Source organism: Rhopilema esculentum, chromosome 7, assembly GCF_057945365.1.
Source record: "Rhopilema esculentum isolate cy_ngs chromosome 7, ASM5794536v1, whole genome shotgun sequence".
Lineage (NCBI taxonomy): Eukaryota > Metazoa > Cnidaria > Scyphozoa > Rhizostomeae > Rhizostomatidae > Rhopilema > Rhopilema esculentum.
The window spans coordinates 3,715,541-3,734,958 of NC_142821.1; the positions used below are offsets into that span (position 1 = coordinate 3,715,541).

General features: G+C 35.6%; 3 protein-coding genes across 4 annotated transcripts; 2 read left to right on the plus strand and 1 right to left on the minus strand.

The window, feature by feature from the left end:
• Positions 1-2,217: 2,217 nt before the first annotated feature.
• Positions 2,218-7,083, plus strand: LOC135683734 (uncharacterized). The gene is made up of 2 exons (XM_065199079.2): positions 2,218-4,909; positions 5,404-7,083. Exons 1-2 carry the CDS (start codon positions 2,314-2,316, stop codon positions 5,928-5,930), a joined length of 3,123 nt encoding a protein of 1,040 aa, XP_065055151.2. The 5' UTR covers positions 2,218-2,313; the 3' UTR covers positions 5,931-7,083.
• An 809-nt stretch (positions 7,084-7,892) lies between these two features.
• Positions 7,893-10,422, plus strand: LOC135683739 (fructose-bisphosphate aldolase). The gene is made up of 3 exons (XM_065199088.2): positions 7,893-8,595; positions 9,037-9,201; positions 9,998-10,422. The coding sequence occupies exons 1-3, from the start codon at positions 7,893-7,895 to the stop codon at positions 10,213-10,215; spliced, it is 1,086 nt and encodes a 361-aa protein (XP_065055160.2). The 3' UTR covers positions 10,216-10,422.
• Positions 9,102-19,390, minus strand: LOC135683738 (heat shock factor 2-binding protein). Of its 2 annotated transcripts, XM_065199087.2 has the most exons (13): positions 19,253-19,390; positions 15,171-15,284; positions 14,719-14,817; positions 14,441-14,495; positions 13,976-14,079; positions 13,622-13,639; positions 13,372-13,503; positions 12,838-13,133; positions 12,608-12,681; positions 12,235-12,271; positions 12,036-12,099; positions 11,183-11,230; positions 9,102-10,851 (listed from the first exon to the last, which is right to left on the minus strand). In XM_065199087.2, the coding sequence occupies exons 1-13, from the start codon at positions 19,307-19,309 to the stop codon at positions 10,792-10,794; spliced, it is 1,158 nt and encodes a 385-aa protein (XP_065055159.2). In that variant the 5' UTR covers positions 19,310-19,390; the 3' UTR covers positions 9,102-10,791. The 2 variants fall into 2 exon arrangements, with proteins under 2 accessions (XP_065055159.2, XP_088965228.1); XM_089109102.1 differs by having other exon boundaries at positions 9,102-11,230.
• Positions 19,391-19,418: the final 28 nt, after the last annotated feature.

Consider the following 19,418-nt stretch of genomic DNA (forward strand, 5'->3'; position numbering starts at 1 on the left):
AAAATAGTGATAATTAAAGGTTTATTTGTTGCTATGAAATTCTGTCGTTTTTCGTTCGATTTCCAGACTTTTACCTGACTTTAACCCGGAGCAAGTCACGTGCTTCTGTGATGGTTTTATATTTAATAAATTGAGCTAAGAAGACTGATATTCACTTGCTCAAAATGAGAAACAAAAATCTGAACAAAGTTTTCAGGTCATACACAAACAATTACTGGGCAAAATAGTGAATTATGGGCATGAAATCGAAGGAAAATACCAGATACTGATTCGCTTGAAGCTAGGTAACTTTTTAATTTACGAAACTTTGAAGCCAAATTCTAGTTAAAAAATAGTTTCTATGCAAGCCACTAAGATTAAAAAATAAACTTTAATTAGCTTGCTTCTATCTCGTGTCAAGAATGAAGTCTTCAAATTAGTGCACCCATTTAACGAAAAACCGCATGAAACCGCAATTTCTTCATCGAGAGGGATCTGGGTCGAGCTACTGCTAGTGGCGCGAAAGTGAAATTTGTTTTGGATGACGCGTACAGCTAATAATCAAGAGGGAGGCAGTTGGCGGCCAACATGAAATTGGAAAAATAAAGAAAAAGAAAGTGAATGAAAGGTAAGCCTATAGGATTCAAGTTCTCGTCGAATGAATTAGAAATAAACGAGATTAATTTGTTTTGTTTCTTCTTTGATAAAAAGATAGTGTGGAGCACCGTGTAATAGACCTTCAGTTTTGAAAGGTGTGTTGCTTGATTATAATGGTGAATAAGAAAAGAAACGAATAAGAAAATATTATACTGAATAATAAAATATTATAACATATCAACCCATGGACATCTGTAAGTTCTGTTTTTTATATAGTGCATAGCCACATGGTAGGTGTCAAACCGACGTTAAAAGAAGCGAAGTGATTTTTCTTGATAAAGATTGGGTGTACAATTGAATGTGTTTATCCGAGTTAATTGTTAAACCCACCAAACCGAATGGTAGACTTAAGCCATTACAGTTTACAGTTTTTAGAAATTTATCTGAGAGATATTGTACTTTCTTGCTTTGGAATCGAGATCCTATTATTAATGAATCATTCTCGCTATTCCTTTATGAATCCTGATTATTTCAGTGTTTTCTTTTCTCCTTCTTCTCCACATTTTTTCTGATTTGCCTAGCGATTCAGAAAGGTCTTCCACCTTTCCTTTCAATGATATACCTAAAATGATTTGAATTTTGCCTTCACCTGTTTTATCTGAGTTTGTTTTGAAAGTTGCATCCTTTCCTTGCATATTGCAACATGAAGTCCTATCATGATAAGTAAGAGAACTAAGATAATCTAACTAAAACCTTATATTTTCTTCAGCTTGTGTATTTTTTTTCTTAGTAGTAAAACCTCTGTTCTCAAAATAAAGACTGTCATTGGCAGGAGTAGACCGTGCAAATGGGACCGTGGCTTTTGCATGTGTATCTGTGCTAGTATGTTTTATAGCAACTTTTCCCTGGCCAACTATTCTTTTACAAATGAAAAATGACAATCGAGCACATTAAACAGGAAGCAAAAATAAAAACGTTTTCTCCATACCGAAAGATTCACCATTTTTCGAAATCCTATGATCTTAGTTAAAAAATTACACTTTATGATCTAGAAAGCTGCGCGTAACTAAACTAAATTCTTAGCTTCTGTTTGCTTAAGCTCCGTCTTAAGTGCTTTATAAGCTGTGAGTATGTGTAAGCTGTAACTTTTTCTCAACGCAAGCAAAAAGAAAGGTCAAATAACTCAATAGCCTGGTCTAAAAGCTTTTAGAAATTCTTTTTCAAAGTTTTAAGCTATGAACGTGAGCTAGATCGCTTTTAGTAGTTTGTTTTTCCGTATTATAGCTTACCATGATAACAATGGGCAGTGCCAGGAAGAAGATAAAATGCATACCTGCCTTCGAATATGTTTTCTTAAAAAAGTAAACCAAACTGTGAACTTTATTAAACATACCCTTTTTGGAATCATTTACTTGCACAACAAGTAAAAATGTAAAGTTTGCAATTTCAACCGATCTGTACAGTCCTCAAGCCATCCCACTCTTATGAACTTATTCAGTAAGATTCTTCCTACTAAAGACGTAAGAATGTCTAGTTATGTATTTGCTATGAAAGTAAGAGTCAACTATGTATTTCTTAAGCAACACGAAAGTCAAGAGAAGAAAGTTGTAGTAAACTGATAACTAAATGGTTTATATCCATTTGTGACTGAGAATATTGATATATCATTTACTTAGATCTAGCCTTACTGTAACTACATTACGAATTTTGTAGGATAAGCTGCTCCAAACAATTGAAATGCAGAGGCAAGGCTTCCTATTCAATCCAACACAAGGAGCTTCCCCCCGGTCAAAACAATCAGCAAGGCAGCATGAAGCGAGTAGCGGTGAATTTGGACCGATCGGCGGTGCTCCAAGGTTCCAGAAGCTTTCTACTCGTACAAAAGATCCAGAACCTTTACTTTTGGCACAGGAAACAAAGAGTCGGCATCATGAGGATCAAGAGCACAGAGAACCAAGGACGGCAGAAAGGCTTACGACCCTACATTCACAATTATATCAACAAACTGAGAAGCTGAGACAATGGAAAATCAATACAGAGATACAAATCAGCGACAAAGACAGGAAAATTACAGAAGCATCCAAAACAATAGATTCCCTTAGAAAGTCTATTCTTGAACTGCAGCTCTTAAACGAAAGTGTAAGTTCAAAGCTACAGAATGAGAAGGCCCTCCAAGAGGAGACAAGTCAAAAGATCTCGACAACACGTAACATGTGCAATGCTTTAAAAGAGCACTTGGTAAGACTAGAGAATGGTGTGTTGACTGGTGAACAAATGCTTGGTGTTCAGAGAGATGATGCAAAGCAAAGAGCTACAGATTTTCAAGACCTTGCGCTACGATTTGAAGAGCTTCAGATAAAGGTGACTGGCAAAGAGCATGAGATGGAGCAAGCCCTGATCCGAAACAAAATTGAGCACAAAGAAGTAATCGAGCGCCTAGGAAATGAGCTTAGTGATATCGAAGAACGCTACAAAGACCTTGCTAAAAAGAACACAAACAGTGAAAATGAACTGAAACAAAAAAACGAAGAAATTGAACAAGCGAGAGAGGAGATCAATAGAATAAGGGCAGAGTGTTCATTTTGTCAGAGTCAAGTAGAGGACACAAGTAATGCCTTGAAAGAAGTCGAGATGTTGCTGAAAAATGAAAAGAAGGAACAAGAGAGAGCAATGCAGGAGTATCAACAACTGGAGGGGCAGTATAAGGCTGAGATACTTGCTTTAAAAAACTCTTGTTCAGAAAAAGATAATGAGCTGAGGCTACAAACAAGTAATTTGCTTGGCAAAGAAGAAGAACTCAAAGAGTCAAATTCAACCGTCAGTAGTCTTAATGAAGCACTCCTGAGAAAAAATCTGGAGATAGAAGATTTGCTGGGACAATTAAAAGAAGCTAGCGAAAAAAATTCTGAAATGAAGTATGAAGTGAGCAGTCTAGCTGAAAAGTTACAAAATTTACAGCAAATTCTAAACGATGTAGAGTCTTCATTGAAGACGACTAAAGAAGAAGAGGAAAAAATGAGGATATTATTAGAAAACGAGAAAACAAGAAATTTACAGCTCAAAGAGGAGGCAGAAATTTTACAAAACGAACTCAACAAGGCTAAAGAGTTAGAATCTGAAGTAAACAAAATGAAAGAAAAGATAGAAGAGCTCGAAGGCAACAAGGAAGAATTAGAGTTTCAAGCTAATTTTGCCATGTCACAAGTTGAAGAAATTACGTCGCAACTCCAGGCAATTACCAGCAAAAATCAAACATTAGAAGACGAAGCAGCAAAAACAAAGAAAGATTCTTGTCAAGTAGAAATCAAGCACGAAGAAGCTTTGAAAGAGCTGCGAGCTAAAGAAACCAAAGTCGCAGAAATGATTTCAGAGTTAAATAAGTCAAGAGAAGAATTCAGCCTTCTTCAAGCAAAATATGAAAAAATGTGCCTTGAAAAATGCAACAATGAAGGTACACTGCAGGAACTAATGATGTCAAGAGACAAGTCGGTCAATATGGCAGAAAATAAAGTAAAGAATTTGCAAGAAAGAGTTTCTACAAAGGTAAAACAAATCAGTAAATTACAATCTGAAATTAAATCTCTGAAATCACAGCTAAAGTCTCAAGAAAAACTGACACAAAAGATGGAAAGTGACCTTTCAGCTGCTAATGAAAACTGTAAAGCTTTAGAACAAAGTAACACAGAGATTACCGATGCTATCAAACAGAAGGAAAAATCAATAGAAGAAAGTTATGAACAATTTAGAATGACATCTGACAAGAAAGAAAAGGAAAGAGAACATCTTGAAAAAAAGATGGATGAACTAAAGAAAACAGCAGAGATCTCAAATGAACAATGTCTATTTGCTCAAAAGGAACTAGCTAGTGCAAAGCAAGCATATGAGGCAGACATATCCGAAATGTGCAGGACACTTGAAACGTACAAGATGGAGAACGAAAAGTTGATGAATGTCAAAGAAAAGGAGTTAGACCAGAAGACGAAAGACATATTGGAATCTAAAGACAAGTTGGAGTCTTTGGTAAGAGAGAGAGACCAAGAATTACAGATGTTTCAAAAACAAATCGCAGAAAAAGATGAAAAGATCGAAGAGCTCATTCAGAAATTGATAACTGCAAACAAAGTTCCCAGGGAAGAAAAGCAGCCGAAAGCTCCTTTCGATATGGACGTTGAGATGGTTTCTGTGAAAGCTAAAGGCCGGGAAGAGATTGAATCTTCAAGAAAATCTCCAAATGGAACCATGGATCAGGCTCATACGCAGAGAACAGAAAGTCCACATGTACGAAAGTTGTTCCCAAAGTCGCCACTTGCTACACCTTCAACAACTCCAAGAGGTATGTTACAATTACCTTCATCACATACTTTTCAGTAATGCTCTTAATATGCTCAATGAAAATTGGCATTTTCAAACTACTGAATAGAAACAGTACCAATTGCAAGGGAGGTTGGTGTACTGATTCTATTTAATAAAGCCCCCAAAGTATTTTCAGGTAGTTTCTTAAAGCAAAACAAAAGCAATCTTGTTTTGGCCTTTTTCATGTTTAGTCACCTCACCGATCCGTAATTTGCTCCGTGATCGCAGTACTAGATGTTATCCACTTATTAATAGCTAAGATATTGATAAATGCTGAGGTAAAGCTGTGAATAGAATCGCTATATGCTTCTTTACATTTTTGTTGATCAAGCAATTAATGAGCAAGTAGGATGCTATAAAGCATGTTATGATTTCGTTAAAAATTATTTTCACTAAGATGGACAATTGCTTTCACATTTTTTAAATTTCACATTCTTCCTATTGAATATCATAATTAAAACTTGATTCCTTCAGCTTCTTTGCAAACTCCACAAAGCATCCTTCGATATGGAGACGACAGACCTGGTAAATCAAAGAGAGTTGCATTCAATTTTAATGCTGATGAATCTTCAGACGAAGAGGATCCATTGAACAAAAGGCAAAGAGTACCAAACACCTCAGCAACATCTAAGCTGCCAAGCAAAATAATATCCGTTAAACCCACTGTCCGAGAATCTCCCAAACTGGTAGTGCCACCGACACCAAAAGGCACCAGGACAGAGAAAGTCTATAATCGAGGACATTCTGATAAAAAATCACCTGGCTTAGACAAGGCAAAGAAAATAAGAAATTCGGAAGAGATAGACCAGTTTAATAAAATCTTCCCTAAGCAAACAGGAGTCGAAGAAAAGGGAAGAAAAAGTGAAGAGAAGTCAAAGAAACCAGCTTTCAAGAGCAAAATCAAGAAGGTGGTGCCACGAACAAAGAAATCTTCAACAGAGAAAATGGATCTTTCATGGTTTGATGCGGACTCAGCTTTTGGTTTTGGATCTGAGGAATAATTTGTAAGAACTTCACACTGTTTATGAAGTTAAACATGGTTTGGGTTCGCAGTGAAAAAACGTTGCTAATCAATGAGTTACTGGATTACAAGTTTGACATCTTCTTCCCTTAGAAGTCTTAATAAGGATCTAAGTTGTAAAATGGATTTGGATTTTTAGACTTCAATTTCGCTTGTAATAGCTTAAACATACTTGAAATTCTGTCATTCAAAAATTATGCATTCGCTAGTAATTAAGAACATTTATACTGATGGCCTTTAGAATACAGTTCCTTTGATTTCAATAACAGTACTATGATCGTTGAATAGGTCTTGCTGACATTCCAGAGACTTTGAAGACTGTTGCAATGGCAACTATAGCATATGCTCATTGCTAACCATAACATTATGGCTTTAAAAGCGTTTGTTTACATGTATTTGAGTTTTTTGATTTTTTCACCGACTATGCTGATAAAAATACAATGAGTTGCTGTATTCAAGAGGGGTTTTATCACGCATTATTGGGCTTATTTGTATTGATGACTTCTTAAGCAAGAGATTTGCAAGCGGTTCTGAAACATTGCACTTCAATTGCCATCAGCATAGTTTGTAATAATTTTACCAAAAAGGCTAGGTTTCGATATCTTTAATCATCAATGGAAAAGTGTAAATCATATGCTTGAACTTTTGCGAATAATTCAAGGTATTTTCTTTGATTGGGAACTTCACGCATACATTTCTGAAACTCAACCAAAATTACCAAATATTCGAAGCAAGGAACTTTTACAAGTCTAGGAACATGTAACAGAAAAACATGAATTGTAAATGAAATTTTGTAGTGCGTTAAGTGAAATTGTGCAGACTGCTATCCACCATAATTGAAAAGAAAAACTTTGACAATATCTTCCTGAGTAATGAATACCATTAAGGTTCCACGTGTTTTCTTTATTTTCGATGCTGTTGTTGTTAGTTGCTATGAATTCATAATTTTATCAAGAAAGCATACTGTTGCGTAATTGTAATATCGACAATATTAAAAATAAATAGGCTATTTTGCATTTAACCATAATACGTTGACTATTCGACAATGCCGATTTCACTGTTCAACTTATAGTATGATCATAGAATTTATATTGTTATGAAACAATTGTAAAATAAAGGAATGAAAAGGACAAGATTTATTTTTGTATCCTAATGCTATTCAAATTAAAAAAACACAACTGCGTATAAAAAGAATTACTTTTTTTGCAGTTACAATCAGTTTTGTACGAAACAAGAAAATCTTGAAACCTTTTTTCAAAAGGATACTTTCTAGCCGAGATTTGGGGTCAACAAGTATTGTGTTACTCTAAAGTTACAGTTCTGGAAATCTTTGTACCTTGTATGTTTATTTTTATGTATTTTAAAGCAAAAATTCCTAAAAGAGCTCCTTTTGTTGCACATGAAAGATAAAAGAAGAACTTCTAAGGACTCTTCTTTAACTTTTAATGCAATATCAATAATATAGAGAGAGTTACCTTTGAAGCCTAAAGTATCTGCAGTATTTCACAACTTTTCTCTAAAGGAATTAAGCTGCATCTTTGTGACAATTCAATACGATTATTTGTTTTATAGGCAACAGCTTGAAAGTCTCTTTCTCGCAAACTTTTCTTGCAAAGAAAGTCTCCAGTTTCTCCCTTACTGTTTCTAGTGGCTTTAAAAAACTGATTATTTCATCTTCAAATCAGAAAAGGATTTTTGGAAAAAGACACAGAGCCAAATAAGCACGTGAAACAATGCATGTTTATGGTGTTTTGTCCATTAACACTGTCCGGTAACCTGCGGAGGTGGGCCAACAAAGCGTAACGTTATTGGCCTATGAGCATCACGTGACTTTATTTTGCGACCAAAGGTCCTGACAACTCATTTCGCTTCCTTTCCCAACAACTTAGAAGGCGTTCTACACGTGCAAACATCATTGCAGACCAGAGATACCAAAAGTAAAATGGCCTACCTTAGCTGTGAGCAGAAAAAGGAGCTAAAGCGGGTTGCTGAGGCAATTGTTGCTCCAGGCAAAGGCATTTTAGCTGCGGATGAGAGCACAGGAACGATGGGCAAAAGACTTGCAAACATTGGCCTGGAGAACACCGACGAGAATCGCAGAAGGTATCGAGAGCTGCTGTTTACTGCCGACAAATCTATTGCCCAGTATCTTGGCGGTGTTATTCTGTTTCACGATACTCTGTATCAGAAGTCAAAGGATGGCGTGCCATTTGTCCAACTTATAAAGGAGAGGGGAATCATTCCAGGAATCAAGGTTGACAAAGGCCTAGTAAATTTACCAGGAACTATCGACGAGACAACAACCCAAGGCCTAGATGGCATGGCTGAACGTGTTCAGCAGTACGTGAAAGATGGTGCTCAGTTCGCCAAATTCCGTTGTGTTATCAAAATCAACGTGGCAAATAACGTACCCACCGATGTTGCGATTCAAGAAAATGCCCAAGTCCTCTCGAGGTATGCAGTGATTTGCCAAGCCAATGGCCTCGTCCCAATTGTGGAACCAGAAATTCTTATAGATGGAACACACGAGCTTAACGTTGCACAACGAGTGACAGAAAGGGTTCTTGCATGTGTATACAAATCCCTAATAGACCACCATGTTTACCTGGAAGGAACGCTTCTCAAGCCCAATATGGTAACCCAAGGTAAGGCAACATTGCACTGACTCTTCTTTCTTTCAGTCATAAGGTACTTGTTGTTTGATATGAAACAACTATGATAAATAACAGAGAAAATAAAAGGGGGCGTTGTTGGAACGGTTGAAAAAAATTGCTGATTAACTTTTATCAATCTATCTCATTTAGACCTGTTGTTTGAAAAACCTCAAGATTATGGAATAAACTCTTCAACATTATTTACCAGTTTTTACTCTTAAAAATTTTAGAATTGTAGTTATCTGAACTTGGGAAAATTCAAGCTAAAACTAAAGACCATTTGAGTATAAAACTGAATTTTCTATAGCCATATCAGCCTAAACTCTGCTGCATCATAAATAAAGCTTAACAAGATACAATTTTTCTTTGAATATTTGATCATCAATTTCACATCTTCATTTGTTTATATTAATTTTAATTGGTCTTGAACAGGACAATCTTGCTCAACAAAGTACACTCCACAACAAATCGCAGAAGCAACCGTCACCACTCTTCAAAGAACCACCCCTGCTGCAGTACCAGGCATCACATTCTTGTCTGGTGGCCAATCAGAGGTTGATGCAACTCTTCACCTTGATGCCATTAACAAACACCAAGGTATTAAAGTTTTTTACCAGTATTTAAAAATTAATGTGTTTGTGTTGCTGTTATTTAGTAGAAAACAAGGTTATTCACTTTCTTAGCAAAGACCAAGGCCAGGAGAAGTTTTCTGAGAAAGGGACTAAAGCCAGGAACTGCAACATGAAATATGCATCCAACAATAGTATTTTTCTCCATCTTGGGGGGTTGCTAGGGGTAGCAAGGGGTAGCTTGGGGGCCTGATAATCGTACAGTTGATTGATGATTGCATTGAGCGAGAAACTTGGAGTAGCAACTTAAAGTTGTGTGAACGAAGAAAAGGCCACTGTAGCAGGCTGCTCGACGGGCTCCAAGGAGTTCTTGCAGCGAAAAGTCGATAAAAATGTAGCAAATATGAAACATGTAGCAAATCAGAGCAAAAGTTGATCTTTTGCTCTGATTAAGCCCCGTATGCCGGGGCGAAATATTAGCCTTTACTGATTTACGTGGTTTTATTGTTGTTTATTCTTGGCGTATTGCTGTGTTTCATATTTGCTTCAACTTAGAATTGACCTGTTCTTTACATAAAATAGTGTACAACTCTGTCTATACAGCATCAAACACTTTATGACAGAATGGTTGCACATATTTTATCTTAATGTCTTTGATTTGTAACCATGAAAACTTTTTTGTCAAAAGGCTGGTCGCACAAATTTCTTTTTTCCCAAAGTCAGACCCTTGATTAAACCTCCACTCGCGTCTTTGTCTTCAGAGAATAATTTCTTATATTTTCAGTGAGTTTGATTAAATTTTTGTGTTTCTATTTTAAAAACAGGTAAAAAGCCATGGGCATTGACCTTCTCCTATGGCCGTGCCCTGCAAGCTTCAGTATTGAAAGCTTGGGGAGGAAAGGAAGAAAACGTTGCCGCTGCACAGAAAGAATTGTTGAAAAGATCGTACTTGAACAGTTTGGCAGCACTTGGGAAATATGACGGAGAAGAGCTGTCAGAAGGAGCTCAGCAATCACTCTTTATAAAAAACCATTCATACTAAAATATATGCAGACTGAACACAAACTGATAGCATGCTGAAATTATTTACAAGTGAGATATTTAATATGACTGGGATTTTTCAATTAACAGTGTAATTCTTATAGAAAGATAATGTTGTGGTCCATGTTTTGAAGTTGGCGATAACATCTTTATTTTATCTTAATGCATTCTTACAATTGCTGAATAAAATAACATTTAACACCTGCAATGACAGTTTCTTTATTTGCTATTAATGGTTCCTTTTCCTGAAATTATCTTGCCAATGGAAGAAGAGTAAGTTGTGCTTTTGATTTGGGAAGTTTTGAAATATGGCTATGATTAATTAATTGATCATATCATATATATTTGATTAACCATATGGTAGAGCTTGGAGGAAAAATAAGTACACAAATGCTTAATGGATCTTATGTGTGGGTATTTTGGTTGGAACTTGTGCATTTACGGGTAACTGGGTAAGTAAATACCATTAAGTTAATATAGTATCACAATCTGTAGTTAGAACGCAATCAAACATTGAAGATTCAAACTTTAAGATAAAATTCTACCTTATTGGGAAATTCAAACTTTAAGTTTAGGATTAATGTTCTCTACTGAGAAATTTGACATCATTTATCAGTTCCAGCAGTGCCTCTTGCAGCTATAAAATGATTCAAAGATGTAAAGTCAGACAAGATTTGAAAATAGATAGATGATTATTTTCTGATATTTGATGCAACCAGAATGGCATTCCGAAACACCCTTTCACAATGAAACACACAAAGGTCCCAAATGTCTTAATATGGAATAGAATTTCAGATTCTTTTCTAAGTTTCAGTTTTTTCATAAAACTTAAATGAAATTTGTTTATGGAGATAAGAAAAACTAAATGAGCTAGAAGCTTGTAGCTATTCTTTTAAAAATATGACTGTGTTAAAACTATATTTAAAATTTTCTGTGAAATGTAATTTGTTGGTCCATCTGGTACTCACCTCCCCAGCTGCATCAACTGCTATAGCCCTCATCTTTTCAATTGAGAACTGTTTTTCAAGAAAAAAGATCAAAGGCACTTAGGTAAGAAAGTTTGGTTAATCAGTGTCACTTATATTGTTGATCAACATAAAAACAGGTTTTCTTTTCCATATTTTCCAGCCCATATTCCACCAGCATTCAAGGGTTATGACCAAAATACACACAGGTTCAGCAGTCTCAATATAATCAACCCCTCAAAGTATGATAACCTTTCAAAATAACACCAGTTAGTGGTATGGCTTTGTCAACTAATTGCCAGTCAACTAAATGCCTCTGGTTAACCCAATTGAGGTGCCTTTCATCAATGATTCATTTTTGCTTCACTGCCCCTTAGTCGAAGAGTTTTGGCTGTGAAATGTAGGCAAAATTTTTCGAAAATCGTTTTCTCCACATACACATATTAGACTAAGATGAAGGCTGCTTGAAGGCTGCAATGTGCAGAAGCTCTAATTGCTAAAAATGCATAAGAATAGGCATCACTAGAAATGGGTTAATTGTAAAAGCAAATTTAGCATTGATAAATTCACCCTGAAACAATAGCAATCAACAAAGATTAGGAAATACAAAAGGACTTATGGGCATTTATTGCCCAAAATCAAACATGCTCAACTTTTAAAATGGAAACTCTGGAATGTTGATAATGTTAAAATGTATGGCAATAATAAGGCAACCTCTGCGAATACACTAGGCATCTTAATTTACATCTTTTTTTTCTTTGAATTTCTAGTCTTAAAACATATCTAGTGGAAATTTAATTACAGAAAATTTCTGTCGGCATCGCTCACATGTAGAATTGTAAGAAATCTGACTAACCATGCTTAGGACCACATGAGCTAGGCTTGCATTTTCAGATTCCAACATTAGTGACTGTATCAACCTACAAGGGAAGGGTTTCTGCCAATAAAAATATGATACTTAGGAAGGTAGTATGGTTTAGTATGAAGGGTTTTTGGCTTTGATGATGAAAGTGAGCTGACAAAAAGTATAAAGATTGAAACCATATTTTACTTGCCTTACACTTAGAAGCCGATTTTCCATGGTGGCATCAGCTGATTGAAAATGAATAAAAATAATTATATTAGAGTTATTTAAAGGTTAATGTCCAAGGAAACCAGGCCTTGTGAGGAGCAAAAAGCAGGTGCTTCACAAACAGAGTACCTTTAACCTTCTAGGCGCTCAATTTAGCACCACCATATATCATCAATAACAAAATTTGGTTGTCAATTTTAATACATCAAAGCATGCTAGGTGCTTGATCAATAAAGCTCCAGTGCTTTCCAGGTGCATGTGGAGGTGCTTGATCGAGCTCTAGTGCCTCTTCTTGCAAGGCCTGAAGGAAACTAACTTGTAATTTGGAGTTGGAAAAAGTAGACACCCTTACTTACCCTTAATTACGGACACAAGTGTTTGTAGCAAAGACTTTTTCTTCGCCAAGTATTTTATTCCTTTTTGGTTGATGCTGCAAGGGAAATAGAGATGTTCATTCCTTTTGTAGTTTCTTCAGATTTATCACAAACATGTATATTACAGATTGGCACCAATGATTTCATTCAGCCACTCAAGTAGACCACTAAAGTTAATTTCAGGTTTAATAAAAGAAATGTCAATAGTTAACCTGGTATTGTACAAAAACTTCATGCAAAGGTTTCTCATCTTCATCTCCTGTTTCCTTTCTGGCAAAATTTTGCAGAATGTGAAAATAATGGAATCAACCAGCTTCTCTCCATTTTCATTGCTCATCAGAAATTCTCTCCCATAAGATGAAGCTGCAATATTGGTTGCCACACCGCACAAAGCCAGAACAAATTTGACCTCTCTTGAGTTTTCATCATAGGATTCATTTTCAGACAATGTCAGTGAAAAGCTTTCTATTGTGTGGCATACCAGTTGAATGAATTCATCAGTGTGGGTCTAATTTTAACACAGGGAAAGGGAAAAAGAAACACTGGGTAAGAAAAAATATCTGTTAACACTGCAAAACAGTATTGTCAAAATCTGTTTTTGTTAAAGAAAAGAATGTTGAATAATATTTTTGTTAAATGGTGAATAATAACAAGTTCAAGATGAACTAACAAAATTCAAGAAGTGACAGGAAGGAAAGAAAATTGAGGGCCTTCAGAGGTCAATGAGAGAGTGTAATGTTTGTTACCCCTGCAAGTATGGTTTCTGTGCAGTCTTCCCTTTGTGAAAGCCGCCAAAGTAGAGTGCATGTAGCTGCACCCATGCGAGAACAGTAGTCTGATTGCTGCGAATTTATTTCATTTAGCTCTTCTATGGCTTGCTGCAAAAGCAAAAGAGCTATTTATCTCATCATGTAAATCATTGTTGCTTGCATACAAATTCCTATTATTTTTTCTGATTCAATGAAACACAATTAAATGAAACTTTAAAATACATACTTTCATCTCAGCTTTTTCCTGAAAAGTAAAAGGATCAAAAATTTAGTGCCATCAGTACTGTTTTATTAGAAGCAACTAATGAAACATTATCAGCATCATGAAAGTAATCATCATCAGCAATCAATCATCGACAACAGCAAGCAATCATTATCATCTATCATTATATCCATCATCATTCATCAGTATACTAATGCACATGATACAGATTCTATGCTTCAAAAAATTGCTATAACTGTAACATTGCTACAGACTAGGTATTCAAGACTTTTCAAAGTAAAAAACCAGAGAAGGATAGCCTGTAGCATTATATGCTAAAAAAAATTTTTCACATTTATTTTCAAAAATTGGTTTTACTTGTCTTTCTCCTTCAAGCTCGGCCAAGTTATTCTGGTGTTTCTTTGTTGCCCTGTCAAGCTCACTTGCCACTCTTTGCTTTTCCGCCTTTGTTTGTAACAAAGCTGTGACAGGAATTTTTAGTCATTACAAAAGTTTACTTGTTTGATTACCTTTAAAGTGTTATGCTTGGGCTAATGCCAATTGAGGTCAATTTGAAAGCTTTCATAAGTTTATTTTCATTTAAACTGAAGTCCATGGTAAAAATTATGAGGCATAGCAAATAGGAAAATCTTATCAAAGAAATATATGGCACACCCATCCTTTTGTATTGAAGACAGAAAGATTTTGCATGTTGATGCAAAACACCTTCCAAATAGTCCATGCTTAATACAGCTCTACTCAATATTAGATAAGGTTTAATTTAGATAAATTGATTCATATTACATATTCCAAGACACATCTATTAACAGTAAAGTAACATACCTGCTTCTGTCTTATCTAGTTTAGTGTATGCCAAATAAAAATCTTTTCTTAGAATCTGCAATTGAACAATTTATTCTGATTGTGTTGTGGATGTGTGTTTTAATTTGGAAATCAGTTAGAATGAGAGAAGGGGAATCAGATTGTTTCATGTTTGAAATATTATTAAACTGTCCAGAGAAGAAAAAATAATTAAAATATTATTTTGTTTTTTTCATAATAGAGTAACATCTGAGGATGGTCAAGCTTAAAGCATTATCGCAATTTGAGATAGTACATACCTTAGGAAGATACTCTTTGATCTGCATTGCTTCTGTTGTTAACCTTTCAATATCTTTTCTACTAACCAGGAAGTATTCTTCAGACTCTAATTGCTTTTGCTAATGAAAACATGAACAGAGCTCTTGCAAAAAAAATCATTGGGGGAACTTTGTGTCGTAACCCACAATGGGGTGCAGTGAATTGTTTTGCAGAAAAGGTAGTTTGAGGGATATTTTAAATATATACATATATAATTCACCTAAAATTCCTGGAAAAGTACCAAAATTATCAGAAGGTGCCCCTTGTTTCCAGTCCAATTTTGCTCATCAAATAACTGTTACAATATCTTTAACTCTTATTGCTCATCATTGGATTTGTTGTTCCCTACTAATAAATGTGCCCAACAAAGCAAGTTACGGTCAAATTTTAATACAATTTAAAAGGCATTGCCAAGTATAAGTTCTTAGCTTACCAATTTATTCCAATTTTCAGCTGCAAGTTTCAGTTTTTCTACATGTTTCACTTGATTCCTTAGCTCAGTGTAAACTTGATTTGCTTCCACCCGTATTTCTTTTGTTGCACATAGCTGCAATAATGTTGAAATGTAAATTAAAGTCCATTTTTAAGACATACACCATATCTAAATTAAAGAAGTTGTCATATTTGATGGTAGGTACATGTGTGTGTTAAGTATTAAACTTTAGTTTTTAATCATAGTTACAAATTTTGTTGTTGTTGTTAGGAGGACTGGGCCATGTAACTTTGTAACCCTGTGATCTTGCCTCGTGTTCTTTTATTCGTTCGCTTGATATAATATAAAAATGGCGTTAAGTATCGCGTATTTATTCCTCTACTAACTCGTTTATCCACCACGATGGCTAGTTCAACAGGTTATGGGCCCAGGTCACGCCTGACATTCGATGGTGATGAGAGGAAGTATGAGCTGTGGGAAGTTAAGTTTTTAGGCCTAATGAGGCTCCAGAAACTTCATAAAGTTATTCTCCCGGAAGAGGAAGGCGGCGTCAGTGATGAAGAATTGAACGGAGAGAAAAATGCAGAAGCATTTGCCGAGTTAGTTCAGTGCTTGGATGACAGAAGTTTGTCTTTAGTGCTGCGGGATGCCAAGGACAAGGGTAGAGATGCTTTAAAGATATTAAGAGAACATTATCTTTCGAAAAGAAAACCAAGAATAATTTCTTTGTACACAGAGCTAACTTCACTCAAGAAAACAGATGAAGAGAGTGTCACAGATTACATAATCCGTGCTGAAACAGCTGCTACATCTTTAAAATCAGCTGGTGAAACAATCAGCGACAGCCTTCTTATTGCAATGGTGTTGAAGGGGCTACCAGCGAAATTTAAACCGTTTTCAACTGTAGTTACTCAGAAGGACAAAGATCAAACTTTTACTGAGTTCAAAGTAGCCCTGAGAAGTTTTGAAGAAACTGAAAAAGCCTACTGTGAAGAGCCAAGAGACAGTGTAATGAAGTTTTCTAAGCGATTTGGTTCTGGCACACGAAGAAAGCCTATAGTGTGTTACACATGTGGCAAACCAAACCACAAATCAACTGACCCAGAATGCCCTGAGTATGGTAAGAAGAAGAAATGGTGTCATTATTGTAAAACCAATACACACAATACAGATGTATGTAGAAAGAAGAAAGACTCTGTGAAATCAGTTGCAGAATCAGCTGCAAAAGAAAGCCCTGAACAACACTCTTTCATTTTTAAAATTGGTTGCAGCCAAGATGAAATATTTTGTGAGGCTCATGACATAAAAACAGTGCTTGTTGATTGTGGTGCTACGACACATGTTGTGAAAGACAAGTCGTATTTTATAAATATGGACTCAAACTTTGACTCAGAAAAACATTTCATTGAACTAGCTGATGGGAGCAGAATAAGAAATACTGCACAGGGAAGAGGAGATGCACGTATCTGTCTTATAGACTCTGATGGTAATGAGCAAGAAGCAATTCTAAAAGATGCTCTTTTTGTACCAACATTCAAGCAAAACATCCTATCTGTACAAGCTGCTACAGAAAAGGGGGCAGAAATAAATTTCAAGAAAAATTCAGCAGAATTAATCAGTCCAAATGGCACAAAATTCAATATAAAGAAGAGTGGTAGACTTTATTACCTATGCAGTACAGTCTTGACAAAGAGTACATCACACACCTTGAAAGAATGGCATGAAATAATGGGACATTGTAATTCAAGAGATATTATCAAATTGGAAGGTGTTGTAGATGGTATGAAGATTACAAGTAAAGATAGTTTCCAATGTGACATCTGTACAGAGGGTAAAATGACACAGTACAGAAACAGAAGTCCAGATAAACGTGCCAATGCACCACTTGAGTTGGTACATGTTGATCTGGCTGGACCGATAGAACCGGCAGACAGAAATGGCTTCAGATATGTGATGTCCATTGTAGATGATTACTCAAGTCTGATCATGGTGTACTTTCTGAAAGGAAAGAATGATGCCATTCATGCAATGGAGAAATTCTTAGCAGATGTTGCAGTCTATGGAACAGTTAAGAGGATGAGATGTGACAATGGAGGAGAATTCACAAGTGAGAAGTTTAAACAGCTATTGATAGAGAATAAAATAAAACAGGAAATGAGTGCACCTTATTCTCCTCACCAGAATGGAACAGTGGAAAGGTCCTGGAGATCCATTTTTGATATGGCAAGGTGTCTGTTATTGGAATCTACACTGCCAAAGTCACTATGGGTATATGCTGTGATGACAGCAGTATATGTGAGGAATAGGTGCTATAATCCAAGAGCAGAGAAGGTAACCAAATTACAATGAATCAAACTGAATATATTAAGAGAGTGCTTGAAAGATTTCACATGACAGATTGCAAGACAAGAAGTACTCCTTGTGAAAGTTCATACAAGGCAAATGAAAATACATCTGATCCAACTGATTCCAAGTTGTATAGAAAGATAGTTGGAAGCTTGATATATATCATGACTTCAACTAGACCTGATTTGTGCTATGTTGTCACCAAATTAGCACAACACATGGCAAACCCTACTTCAGCTGATGAGACCATGGCAAAACATGTATTACGTTACCTGAAAGGAACAATGAATCAGAAATTGATATTCCACAAATCTAAAGACGAAATGCATTTATTCGGATATTGTGATGCAGATTGGGCTAATTCTGAAGACAGAAGAAGCATTACTGGCTATGCATACCAGTTAGTAAGCAGCGGCCCCATGATATCCTGGAAAAGTAGAAAACAAAGAACAGTTGCTCTATCTACCTGCGAGGCTGAGTATATGGCCTTAGCAGAAGCAACACAGGAAGCAATATTCTTAATGCAGTTATTGAAAGACATGACAAACTCTACTTTATATGACAAGTTTGTACTGCATTGTGATAACCAAAGTGCAATAGCTCTAGCTAAAAATGCTATGGTACATCAAAGATCAAAACATATAGACATAAAATATCATTTTGTTAGATCAATAGTTTCAGAAGGTATTATGGATCTGATTTATGTTCCAACAGCGAAGAACATTGCAGATGTCTTTACAAAGCCAATTGCCAGTTTCAAGCTCAAGAAATTTATTGCAGTAATGATGGGAATATAAACTTGAACTATTTGATAACACTGCGTTTTGTTGTTCTTCATTAACTAGAATTTATAATTATATAATTACTACATAAAGTTTAAGTGGGGGTGTTAAGTATTAAACTTTAGTTTTTAATCATAGTTACAAATTTTGTTGTTGTTGTTAGGAGGACTGGGCCATGTAACTTTGTAACCCTGTGATCTTGCCTCGTGTTCTTTTATTCGTTCGCTTGATATAATATAAAAATGGCGTTAAGTATCGCGTATTTATTCCTCTACTAACTCGTTTATCCACCACGATGGCTAGTTCAACAGTGTGGAAGAAATTTGGAGACAACTGGGTAAGTTCTCTTTCCCCATTCACTAACTCCAATAGTATTTGAAACCCCTTTTTCAAAATATTGAAAAAAGTAAATACCCCAATAGTTTTCTTCTTGTGTCATACATCCAATTCTTTTTTATCTGCCAGACTGGTTAAAATCATTAACCATCTATTGAAGCAGGCTCTTTGATACATAACATTTGACTGCAGCAAACTTTTGTTCTCAGTTATGCTATTAAGGCACGGTGATTATCCATATATTTCTAATCTACACTAATTAATGCTTTCGTGCACCTAGCCAATCCTTTTTGATTTGATAAGTTTGTGATTTAATGCTATTTGATTATGTAAAGAAAAATTGTGTTGTTATTTTAGTTGCACAACAACAATCATTTTTTTATGCAAGATTTGTCAGATATTTTTTCTCGCTGGAGACGTCCTTAAAAAAGTTTGAAGCGCATCAGGGATCATTGAACAAAATTTGATCACCTAATAAAACAAGGCTTAGAAATTTCATATCTTTCCAAAAAAGCTTCCACACCCTGGTAAGGATGAATAAAAATGATAACTCCATAAACAAACAAATTGAAACAGATGTCTGCCAAAAAGGAATACAAGCTCACTAGAACTACTTACAGCTCTTTCAAGGTCAGTTTTGTCAACAATTGCCAACTCTCGTTTCGTTAAATCCATATTCGAAATTTTTTCTTATGTTGACATTTTGTTGAAAATGACGCAATATCTTTCCCGCCAATTTTTTAATTTACTCGATCCAGACCTTTTCAGACGATGGCCTAACTAG